Source organism: Macaca thibetana, chromosome 4 (genome assembly GCF_024542745.1).
Source record: "Macaca thibetana thibetana isolate TM-01 chromosome 4, ASM2454274v1, whole genome shotgun sequence".
Taxonomy (NCBI): domain Eukaryota; kingdom Metazoa; phylum Chordata; class Mammalia; order Primates; family Cercopithecidae; genus Macaca; species Macaca thibetana.
In genome coordinates this window covers 121,158,418-121,170,818 of record NC_065581.1, presented here as the reverse complement: position 1 = coordinate 121,170,818, position 12,401 = coordinate 121,158,418, and the positions used below count along the sequence as shown (strand labels likewise).

At 39.8% G+C, this 12,401-nt stretch overlaps 2 protein-coding genes across 25 annotated transcripts in view; one reads left to right on the top strand and one right to left on the bottom strand.

Annotated features, from left to right (window-relative positions):
• ZC2HC1B (zinc finger C2HC-type containing 1B) overlaps positions 1-6,202 on the top strand; it is a 66,447-nt gene extending 60,245 nt beyond the window's left edge. The window contains exons 7-8 of the mRNA XM_050787423.1: positions 5,504-5,588; positions 5,998-6,202. Coding sequence (XP_050643380.1) covers positions 5,504-5,574 — 71 coding nt within the window. The 3' untranslated portion in view covers positions 5,575-5,588; positions 5,998-6,202. The remainder of the gene's footprint in view (positions 1-5,503; positions 5,589-5,997) is intronic.
• A 1,982-nt stretch (positions 6,203-8,184) lies between these two features.
• Positions 8,185-12,401, bottom strand: part of PLAGL1 (PLAG1 like zinc finger 1) — a 114,156-nt gene continuing 109,939 nt past the window's right edge. For all 24 annotated transcript variants that reach the window (XM_050787400.1, XM_050787396.1, XM_050787401.1 and 21 more), the window contains one exon: positions 8,185-10,541. In XM_050787400.1, the coding sequence (XP_050643357.1) occupies positions 9,302-10,541 (1,240 nt within the window). In that variant the 3' untranslated portion in view covers positions 8,185-9,301. The remainder of the gene's footprint in view (positions 10,542-12,401) is intronic.

Below are 12,401 nucleotides of genomic sequence, written 5' to 3'. Positions count from 1 at the left end.
TTTATTACTGATTCAATCTCATTACTTGTTATTTTATTTTTATTTATTTTTTTGAGACAGAAGATCGCTCTGTCGCCCAGGCTGGAGTGCAGTGGCACAATCTCCCCTCACTGCAAGCTCCACCTCCCAGGTTCACGCCATTCTCCTACCTCAGTCTACCGAGTAGCTGGGAGTACAGGCGCCCGCCACCATGCCCGGCTAATTTTATGTATTTTTAGTAGAGATGGGGTTTCACCATGTTAGCCAGGATGGTCTCAATCTCCTGACCTCGTGATCCACCCACCTGTGGCCTCTCAAAGTGCTGAGATTACAGTCATGAGCCACCCCACCCGGCACATTACTCGTTATTGGTCTGTTCAGGTTTTTCTTTCTGATTCATTGTTTTTTTTTGTTTTGTTTTTTGTTTTGTTTTGTTTTTTTGAGAGGGAGTTTCACTCTTGTTGCCCAGGCTGGAGTACAGTGACTCAATCTCGGCTCACAGCAATCTCCACCTCCCGGGTATAAGCAATTCTCCTGCCTCAGCCTCCCAAGTAGCTGGGATTACAGGCATGTGCCATCACACCAGGCTAATTTTTTTTTGTATTTTTAGTAGAGACAGGGTTTCTTCATGTTGGTCAGACTGGTCTCGAACTTCTGACCTCAGGTGATCCGCCCACCTTGGCCTCCCAAAGTGCTGGGATTACAGGCATGAGCCACGGTGCCCAGCCCTGATTCATTCTTGGTAGATTGTATGTGTCTAGGAATTTATCCATTTCCTCTAGCTTTTCTAATTTGTTAGCATATAGTTCTTTATAAGTCTCTGATGCTTTCTTGTATTTCTGTTGTATCAGTTGTAATGTCCCTTTTTGTTTGTGATTTTGCTAATTCACATCCTCTCTCTTATTTTCTTGGTTAGTCTAGCTAGTGATTTATCTATTTTGTCTTTTCAAAAAACTAACTTTTCATTCCATTGACCTTTGTATTATTTTTAAGTCTCTATTACATTTAATTCTGCTCTGATCTTTATTTTTTCTTTCCTTCTTCTAATTTTGGATTTGTTCTGCTCTTGCTTTTCTAGTTATTGAGGGGTATCATTCGCTTGATTATTTGAAATGTTTCTACTTCTTGATATAGGCATTTATTACTATGAAATTCCCTCTTAGCACTTCTTTTACTACATCCCATGGGTTTTGATATGTTGTGTTTCCATTTTCATTTGTCTCAAGACATTTATTTCCTTCTTTCTTCTTCATTGACCCAATGGCTGTTAAGCATGTTATTTAATTTCCAAGTATTTGTACGGTTTCCAAAGTTCCTGTTGTTATTGATTTCTAGTTTTATCCCATTGTGATCTGAAAGGTACTTCATATGATTTTGATTTTTTTTTAAATTTAAACTTGCTTTTTGGTCTAGCATATGGTCTACACTAGAGAATGTTTCATGTGTTGATGAGAAGAATGTGTATTCTGTCACTATTGGATAAAATATTCCATGCATGTCTTTTAGGTACATTGATCTGAAGTGCAGTTTAAATCTAATGTTTCTTTGTTGGTTTTCTGTCTTGATGATCTGCCTAATATGGAGAGTAGGGTGTTGAAGTCTTCAACTATTATTGTATTGGAGTCTATCTCTCCCTTTAGATCTAATAATATTCGCTATATATTGCTATATATTTGCTATATAAGCTAGAGGAACTGGATGTTCTGGTGTTAAGTTCATATATATTTAGAATTGTTATATCTTCTTGCTGAATGGATCCCTTTATCATTATACAGTGACCTTGTTTATTTATTTAAAATAGATTTAGGGGGTACAAATACAGCTTTGTTAAATGGGTATATTGCCTAGTGCTGAGGTCTGGGCTCCTAGCGTAACCATCACCTGAATAGTGTTTATTGTACCCATTAGGTAACTTTTCATCCCTCACCCGCCTCCCACCCTCCCACCTTTCCAAGTCTCTAATGCCTGTTATTCCAATCTGTATGTCCATGTGTGCATACTATTTATCTTTCACTTACAAGTGAGAACATGCAGTATTTTACTTTCTGTTTTTGATATTTTACTTAAGATAATGGCCTCCAAATCCATACATATAGCTGCAAAAGACATTATTTTATTTTTTCATGGATACATAGTATTCCATATATATATATACCACATTTTCTTTATCCAATCATTCATTGATGGTTACTTAGGTTGATTCTGTGTCTCTTGTGACTAGTGCTGTGATAAACATGAGTGCATGTATCTTTTTCATAAAATGATTCTTTTCCTTTGGCTATATGCCCAGTAGTTGGATTGCTGGATCAAAGGGTAGTTCTATTTTTAATTCTTTGAGAAATCTCTATACTGTTTTCCACAGAGGTTGTCTAATTTACGTTTCTACCAACAGTATATAAATGTTCCCTTTTCTCTGCATCTTTGCCAACATCTGTTATTTTTTGACTTTTTAATAGTAGCCATTCTGACTGGTATAAGATGACATCTCATTATGGTTTAAATTTGCATTTCTCTGATGATTAGTTATGTTGAATATCTTTTCATCTGCTTGTTGGGCATTTTCATGTTTACTTTTGGAAAATGTCTGTCCATGGTTCTTTGCTCACTTCCTAATCCTTTTGTTGTTGTTGTTGACTTGTTTGAATTCCTTGTAGATTCTAGATATTAGTCCCTTGTCAGATGCATAGTTTGCAAATATTTTATTCCGACCTGTAGCTTGTCTGTTCATTGTCTATTTCTTTTGCTCTATAGAAGCATTAGTTTAAGTCCCATTTGTCTATATTTGTTATTGGTGCATTTGCTTTGAAATCTTAGTCTTGAATTCTTTGCATAGGCCAATGTCCAGAAGAATTTTTCCTAGGTTTTCTTCTAGAATTTTTAGTTTCACATTGTACGTTTCAGTCTTTAACTCATCTTAATTTTTGTATATAGTGATGGATAAATCCAGTTTCATTGTTTTGCATGTGGCTATGCAGTTTTCCCAGCACCCTTTATTGAGTAGGGTGTCCTTTCTCTGATGTATGTTTTTGTCAACTTTGTTAAATATCAGTTGGCTATAGGTATGTGGTTTTATTTCTGGTGTAGCAAGAAGAGCCACAGACAAAACCCCTCAGACACCGAGTTAAAGAAGGAAGTGGTTTCTTCAGCTGGGAGCATTGGCAAGACTCCTGTGTCAAGAGCCGAGCTCCCCGAGTGAGCAATTCCTGTCCCTTTTAAGGGCTTGCAACTCTAAGGGGGTCCGTGTGAAAGGGTTGTGATTGATTGAGCAAGCAGGGGGTATGTGACTGGGGGCTGCATACACCGGTAATTAGAAAGGAAATGAACAGGTCAGAGATCTTCACAGTGCCTTTTTAATGCAAATAACCGGTTAGGTCAGGGGTAGATCTTTAACTTCCAGGCCCAGGGTATGGTGCCGGGCTGTCTGCTTGTGGATTTCATTTCTGCCTTTTAGTTTTTACTTCTTCTTTCTTTGGAGGCAGAAATTGGGCATAAGACAATATGAGGGGTGGTCTCCTCCCTTACTGGGTCCTCTATTCTGTCTGTTGATCTATATGTCTATGTTTATACCAGTACCATGCTGTTTGATTACTATAGACTTGTAGTATAATTTGGAGTTAGGAAATGTGATGCCTGCTTTCACTAACTGGGTTCTTTTCAGTTCCATATGAAGTTTAGGATTTTTTTTTCTAATTCTGTGAAAAATGTCATTGTTATTTTGATAGGAATTATATTGAGTCTGTAGATTGCTTTGGGCAATATGGTCATTTTAACAATATTGATTCTTCTAATCTATGAGAATGGAATGTTTTTCCATTTACTTGTGTCCTCTTAACTCTCATCAGTATCTTGTAGTTTTCCTTATAGGCATCTATTACTCCTTGGTTAAATGTATTCCCAGAGTTGTTTTCTTTTTCTTTTCTTTTTTTTTTTTTTGACTATTAGAAATGGGATTGACTTTTGGTTTGGTTCTTAGCGTGATTATTATTGCTGTATAGAAATGCTACTGATTTTTCTATTGATACATATTTGGAAATTATTTTAGAGAAAGATGTGGCTCTTCTTGCATTCCTAAAAGATTCTAATGTTCAGATGGGAAATGAGTGTATAGCCTAGTCAGCAAATATGTACTGGTGGCTGTTTTCTGGAGGCTTTTGTTATATGAGTGATAAATATACTGGAAGGTACTGCCAAGAAGCTGCTTCTCCAAGATCTTTGTACAGAGACTAATGTCACGATGAGCATGTAGTTCTGGGATCTAGACCTGCATTGCTTTGTATATTTAGTAGTGGATTGCATTAGTACAGCTTTGCTGGTGTGGGCTCTACTTTACTTCTAGATCCAGTGGATTTTCATCAAGTTAAGCATTTTACCTTCACTAGCATTCCATTCTTTACCTAATTTACTTATGTAGCAAACCTGTCGAGCATCAAAGTGTCAGTTGCGGATTCTTTGGCAGAAGTAAAACCAGTTTATGTTTCAGTAAAACTAACACTGAAAGCTCTTTCTATTCCTATCCTTTGAGAGTTTGATCCACAATTTCCTTGTTATTGCTCCTTCATAAAACATCCCAGCACTTTGGGAGGCCGAGACGGGCGGATCACGAGGTCAGGAGATCGAGACCATCCTGGCTGACACAGTGAAACCCCAGTGAAAAAAAATACAAAAAAACTAGCCGGGCGAGGTGGCGGGCGCCTGTAGTCCCAGCTACTTGGGAGGCTGAGGCAGGAGAATGGCGTAAACCCGGGAGGCGGAGCTTGCAGTGAGCCAAGATCACGCCACTGCACTCCAGCCTGGGCGGCAGAGCGAGACTCTGTCTCAAAAAAAAAAAAAAAAAAAAAAAAAAAAAAAACACTGAGTAGAAAGGAGGCTTCTTAGGACAGAGGGGACTTGTTCCTTTTTTATTTTTTAACAAAAAAGAACCTCTGAGAATCCTGTCCCCTACGATGTGGTCAGGGGGTGCTGTGGTGTGCGCATATCCATAAACTTGTGTATCTCCATACCTAACAGCGCTGCTGGGCTCAAGGGAAAAGAATACTGTTTGCAGAATGAATCCATTGTCACGTAGACAACCTCAAGCAGGGAAGGAAGCTTATTCTTCCATAAGGCTTAGCAAAGTCTTCTCATATGAGAGCTAGCAAAGAATTTGAAGATCCAAAATATCAGGGTCCATTTTGAAAGCTGGGGCAATAGTGGAGGGGGTGTCGAAAGTCCTAGTGTATAAAAGGTGGGTTACCTGAGGTACAGTCCAAAGTCCATGAGTAAACAGAGGCTAGGGGCAGAGGAAAGAAGACACCTGAGGGAGCCCCTGTTTTCCTTATTTGGTTCAGGCCAGAGAGTGGGTATTTGTCTATAGCTACCCTACCCTTACTACCCTCCCCACAACACTCCCCCACCTCTCACCAAAAAAGAGAAACAAAGGAAGAATAGAAACTTTTGAACCCATGTGGGGATTTCACAATTATGTCTTCTTTTCTTGGTAATGTTCTGCTTTGACATAATAACAAGTCTGTTTGTGTTTGCAAAGGATTAGCTATGGACCCTGCTTCTGGAGCAAAACTCAGACAAGGATTTAGTAAATCTTCTAAAAAAGATTAACTCCTAGAAGCCAGGTAAGAAAAAAAAAATCACCTCTAATCCAGGTGTTCCTGGTCAGTTAATGACTTTTAAGAGAACGGATGCATAGTAGGCAAACTGAAGAGACGTTTGGACAAACTCCAGATTGAGTTAACAAAATGTATGCTCTTGAAACTGACTCTTCTGTTAAACATACAGTTCAAAGAGGATATTCAGTTTTTGATTTATGACTTAATAGGAAAGGGGAATGATCCTTCACTTTTGACCGGAAAGGTTATTGCCTTGTCCCTTTTTCTAAGTACCTTACCTTCAAAAAGAATAGTTCCCTGAGAGTGTGAATTGTTTGTAAAACAATTAAAAGTCTAAAGAGGCCTATATTATTTAGCATTCTCAATGTGGAAACAATGACGTTCTAAAGTAAATACCTCTTCTTTCTGCTTTCAGGCTGGCTCCCTGAAACCCATCAGCCTGGATAGCTGCATACCCCAGAATGCCACCTAAGGGGAGGGAACGGTAGATGTGACATCGGTTTATATACCCTTGATTCTTCTTGAAGCATCACTTAGAACAAGTAAAACTAGCTTCAAATTTTTATTTACTCCCTTTGAATTTTTCAAAACAAAAGCATGAAACACATCAACCTGTATAATGCATGATTCAAATTCACTTGATGTTTTTTAATTGGACATTTGATGGGTTTTTAAGACAATGTTGCTTTGATATTAGAACCTTTTTAGTAGACTAGTAATTGGAGTACTAACATTATTTACTTACTTGGAAAATCTTTAACTAGCTTCATTTTATGTACTAGCTGTGAAATCTCAGTTTTGATATTGGCATCTAGTAAGTATTAGATTATAGCTATTATACTTATTTTAAATGTTTATGTATATACTGTGTAGAAATGTCTTACATATACCAGTCACACAGACCATATTTGGGGGGAAACACTGAAGTGGAGGAGAAAAGATTACCAAAATCTTCCATACTGTGGGAAGAATGTTCTCAGTGGCCTCAAGCCATTTATTTATCATGGCCAAATCAGAAGCTATCTATTCATTTCGTTAGCATTGATTTATACAGAACTCTGTTGGGAGGTGACCCTCTCTTCTCTTTGCAGTCTTTTTTTTTTGGGGGGGGGGGGACAGGATCTCAGTCTGTCACCCAGGCTGCAGTTGTGCGATCTTGGCTCAAGCAGTACCTTCCACCTCAGCCTCCTGGGTAGCTGGGACCACAGACTTGCGCCACCACAACCGGCTAATTTTTTATATTTTTTGTAGAGATGGGGTTTCGCTATTGGCCAAGCTAGTCTTGAATTCTTGAGCTCAGGCCATCTGCCTGCCTTGGCCTCCCAAAGTGCTGGGATTACTGGCATGAGCCACTGTGCCCAGCCTCTTTGCAATCTTAAGGGTCAATAGATCTCTTTTTGTAGAATGAGTTGTACTTATACTTTTAAATCCAAGACCTTTTTCTTAACCTCGTAAAATTTTAATTAGGACAATTAAACCGTTTCTTTCTGTCCAAAGGTAAGTAGGAGAATCCCAGCCTACCTCAGCTTCTAATGCAGAATATCTGAAATTCCTATGCTCTGTATTTTGGGGACCAAACTCCAAATGTTATGTTCTGTTTTCAGGAAAATCAAGTATGTGTTGTGGAACTGACAGGAGACAGTAGTAAGCCATGTAAAAGTATCTGTGGAAGCTTCTGTAAATGGATGTCAGGAGGTTTTAGCTGAGATGAGCTACTCCTTTTTCCCCTTTTGCTCTGGGAGATTGCTTTGCCTCTGAGAACAAAGAGGGGATATGGGAACTGACTTAAACATCCCCAAGCAGTGGACTCCTACTAATGGAATAACTTACATCACTTTGTCTCATTTCCTCCCTGTGGGTTTCATTGTAGTTTAAAGACCCAGGTCTGTCTGGCAGCTGGGTCTCACAGATTAAGCTTCCTTCTCAGTTCCAACCCTGGGTAGCAGTTTGCCCCTTAAGTGGTCATCAGCATCATTGTTAAGGACTGTGAGTGGGTCAGGTTTTTCTCACGTTTGACCAATAGGCTTCTTGGATAGACAGATAAATTCATCTTCCCTTTCTCTACCTACCCCACCCTATTTACTGGTAAAATAAACAGAAATAGGCCTGTCAGATTTAAGGAGCATAATACTTTGAGGAAATCCCAATAAGAAATAAGTACATTTCTAATTTGGCTAGAAATTAATGGTAAACACCATTGTAAAAGTGGATCATGGTAGCCTAGGTTAGACTAAACTCTGGTAGATAGTAGTATTCTGATCTATACATTAGAAATAAATTATGTCATATTATAGACTGATTTAAAATATTGTACAGTATTTTTAGAAATAAGATCTTAGCACTGTGAATTTAACAGAAGCATATAAGCTTCTATCTTAAGTCATAATTATTTTACTCAAAAAAAGTGAAGTTTCTAATAGATGCTCAGTAGAGGTCCAAACAGTAGTTTCTGTGGGGGAAGTAATGACCAGGAGGGGGCAGGAGGGGGCAGGAGGGGGCAGGAGGGAGCCAGGTGGAGCCGGAAGTGTTTTCTGTCTTGATCTGAGTGTATGTAGTTCATGTTGACACAGGTGGAGCGGTATGAAAAATTAATCAAGCCAAATTGCAAGATTTGAAAAGTTTATTATATGTAAGATATATGTTTATGGAAAAGAAAGCCTCTAAAAACATAAGACAATGGAGCTTTAAAAAAGGTTAGGTTTTACATCTTTAAAACTCATTAATAAGATACCAAATTCAAGAGATTATAGTTACATTGTAAAACATAATCCTCTTTGAATAAAAGCTAATAAGGACAAACTGATGAATTACAAATGCACTTATTTATTGGTGATTAAAAACAATACTTAAGAAGTTAAGCAGCTTGAGTAGTAGTTTAAGCTAGACAGAGCAAAGAAAATTCTTGTTTAATATATATATTTTTAATTCCAGTAATAGTTTCTTAAATTCCTGTTAAAAATATAATCAATATTATAGTCAGCAAAATGCCTTTGACTGACGCCTGGATTATTTTACCACTTAACCTGGTTACACAGTGATTTTTCTTTCCGTTAGATGTAGCTGACAACCAGTTTAGTCTTTAAGATAAATGAAGTGATAACTCACATTGCAGCATCTTGTGGAAAATATTCAAACTACATTTAAAATGCTTCTGTAAAATGGAGAACTCTATTGCTCCACAAGAAATTGTATATGTAAAACTACAGGTTGGCTATGGTAATAGCAACTAAACTACATCCAACCCTGAAGGTAGAAAAATCCCTGAAAAGAAATACACAGCCTAGTCATAATATATCATATAAAGGTTATTTTCTTATTTTTAAAATTCTCCCAGTTTGGAGAGATCCAAACCTTTCCATAGTTCCCTTACTAGGCAGTGCCACATAAAGTTATTTAGTTAACATTATGATCATGGCTTACGATTAAATTCCATATGACAAACACTTATATATAGCAGCCGTCATTTTGGATGTTGGTTATGACAATATTTGCAGTTTGATTACAGAACACGCGTTCATTAAATTTGGTACAAAGCATGAACACTCAGGACAGATTGGCACAATACATGCAGTTCGAGAATTCTCTTATCTCAAGCCAGTCATCACTGAATAAGCCATAGTCTCAGTTCCGTTTTCCAAATCTTTCTCATATTGTAACTGACATTTAAAATGCTTCTTAAAACATCTTCCAGAATACGAAAAATACACTTTAAAAATCATTTATCTGAATGCATGATGGAAATGAGGCAGGATGGCAGAGCCAGTGCCAGCTGAGAACACATGAGGGATGGGGGGCAGGGGGAGCTGGCCCAGGCTCACAGTGCCCATGGCAAGTGGGGGTTCTTGCTGCTGCTGCCCCAGACAGCTTAACCTGTGGGGCAGAGATTCCCCAGGCCCCAGGGCAAGAGTGCTATTCCCAAAGGTATTTTGGGTAGCAGGAGGGGGCAGCTGCCAGAAGCCCAACAGGGGGGACAGGTCCAGAGAGGCAGGTATTGTTAGGTTCACAGCATCTGCAGGCAGCTCCTTGGGCAGGTTTATTTTACCAGCATTTCCCTTAGCCAGATCAAAACCTGGGTTGAGCTTTTGAGGTGACTGAGGCTCTTGCAGAGGCAAGTCCTCAAACAAACTGATATTGCAAAAACCTTTAGTATCTGCTTTGAGAGGCAGGCTTGCAAGTGGGGAGTATGAGGTAGAAGTGGTGTTGTACTTGTGATTGGGAAGGGGTGGCGGAGGAGAGCTAGGGGATACCGAGGGGTGGAGGGAGGCCAGGGACTCTGGCAGCGGCTGCATAGGCTGGGCGGCTTGTTCTGGGGGACTGAGGGTGAGGCCATGGACCTCAGCTGGCAAGCTACTTGCAAGCCCGTTCTGGGCAGAAGCTCCTAAAGGAAAAGGAGGCAAGGCAGCAGCCTTCAGTTGGAATGAAGTCGAGATGGTGTGGAAGGTGCTCAGAAGGTCTCCGGTCTGCAAGCTCTCTTTCATCAGCTCTTGTGAGTGGGTCTTCTTGGTATGCCGGGTAAGGTGATCCTTGCGCCCAAATCTCTGGGCACAGAACTGGCACAGGAAGTCCTTGCATCCTGTGTGGACCACCAGGTGGCGTCGCACATCCTTCCGGGTGTAGAAGCATCTTTCACAGTGGTCGCACTGGTGCTTCTTTTCCTTGGTTGCGCTAGGGGGCTTCTCTTCCGCATGGGATTTGAGGTGATCCAGTAGCACCTCGGTGCTCCCTAGCTCCAGGGCACAGACCCCACAGGTGAGGTCCCCACTGCTGGCCGCATGGAGGGCCAGGTGCCTCTTATAGCCCAGCATGGTGTTGTACTTCTTCCCACACTCCTCACACCCAAAGGCCATTTTGTTGGGGTCGTGGGTCTGGAGGTGGTTTTTCAGGTGGTCTTTCCGGTTGAACGTCTTCTCACAGTGAGCACACTGGTGAGATTTCTGGGGAGAATGGGTAGCCATATGCCTAGGAGCAGAAGGAGAAATTTCACAATACAGAGTTGTTTTAAAGAGCTGAAGTAAGGTGTAGAAACAATATTATATCAAAATGTTAATAGTTTTCTCTGGGTCTTGGTATAATTTTCAAAATTCTTTCTTATATTTTCCAAATATATAAACTTTTATAATTAAAAAAGCAAGCAATACTAAAGCCATAATACATTTTTCACACCTATAAAACGTTTTATGAGACAGGATCTCACTCTTTTCCCCAGGCTGGAGTGTGGCGGTCCGATCATGGCTCACTGCAGCCTCAACCTCCTGGGCTCAAGCAGTCTTCCCACCTTAGCCTCTCAAATAGCTGGAACTACAGGCACACACCACCAGGCCTGGCCAATTTTTAAAATTTTTCATTTCTTATTTTTTTTGTAGAGACAAGGTCTCACTATGCCCATGCTGGTCTCAAACTCCTGGGCTCAAGTGATCCTCCCGCCTTGGCCTCCCAAAGTGTTGGGATTACAGACAAGAATCACCCTGCCTGGCCAGAATATTCTTTAAGAGAACATGTTTTTTAAATGTATACAGATTTCTAAACAAAGTATGCAAGTATTTAAAAATATGTGACCATGAAAAATCTTTTTCAGGAAGGGGTTAAAAGGTCTTTTGTACTCTGGAAATTCAAGTGACTCAATTTGCCTGCTACCCAGAACCACATAAAGCCCCAGTTTTAGGTTATCACTCCTAGTTCCTATGTTTCTGTTGTTTGAGACAGAAAGTTCAGGCCATGGACAGGTAACTCTTCGGAGCCTCTTAAAAAGTCCATCCTTAAGCTCAGAAAAGTGTCTAATAGGACTGTGAACATCAGCCTGCTGCCTGTGCTTGCAGCCTCAGCCTCTGCCCACCGTGAGATCTCACCACTGTCTTGATTTCCTTCATTCAAAGCTTGCCTATCAGCTCTTATCTCTGATGCTGCTGCCTGTCTCCATTACTTCAAATTTTCCCTCTAAGACACCTTCGACTTACTTCTTAAAGGTCACTGGTAATTTAATTGGCAAAATTCAAAAAGACTTTCTTCTTTAAATATGAAGCTGCTACTCCTAATAAGAGTTGTAAGTCTGTCTTCAACAATGGCTCAGGGACAAGCCATAGTCCATCTAGTCAATTTGGAATTTCAAAATAGCTATTTTATGTTTGTGAAGAAGAAATTGTTATGGAAAGCCACCACAATTCCATCTTTTTCACAGTTCCACTGAATTGCTAACATCTAAACTCAACATTGGCTTTTAAAAGCTCAGTGCATAAGGAAACCCTGAGTTTGTCATCCTTGAGCTTTAAAAGGGTTCATTTTAATAACTAAAACACAGAGCACTATATGTTAGCATCTCCTATAAAACAATCCTTCATTACAACTTGTAGCTTCATATCCCTCAGGGTTACCTCCTTTACAGGTTTTGTCTTGAGAGGCTAAAGCTTGTCCTGACTGACAATTTAAGTGCAGTTGTACCCTGTGAGCTTTCACGTTAGATACAAAAGAATTTCTAACAACTCATTCCGTAAAAGAGATAGGATCTCTTTAAGACAGTATGTTTAAGTCAAAAGTATGCTTAATTACACCTTTCAGCCAACATCTGCCCTATACTGTTTATTCCTGCTCCTCTTGTGGAGCCAGAATTGGTGAGGGGTCTACAACAGCAGCTGTTGAGTGGAGGCCCCCACCTAGAGGCCGACTGGAAGCCAGTTCAAAAAATATAAAGCTAATCTGAATCAAACTGTCATTTTCTTAAAAGTAAAGTACAACCTCATGCCTCCCTCCTGTCTCTCATTAAAAATAAAAAATAAAAAAGCCTGCTGTGTGCATCCCTTCCCTTCCCTCCAGGACACCACGGCT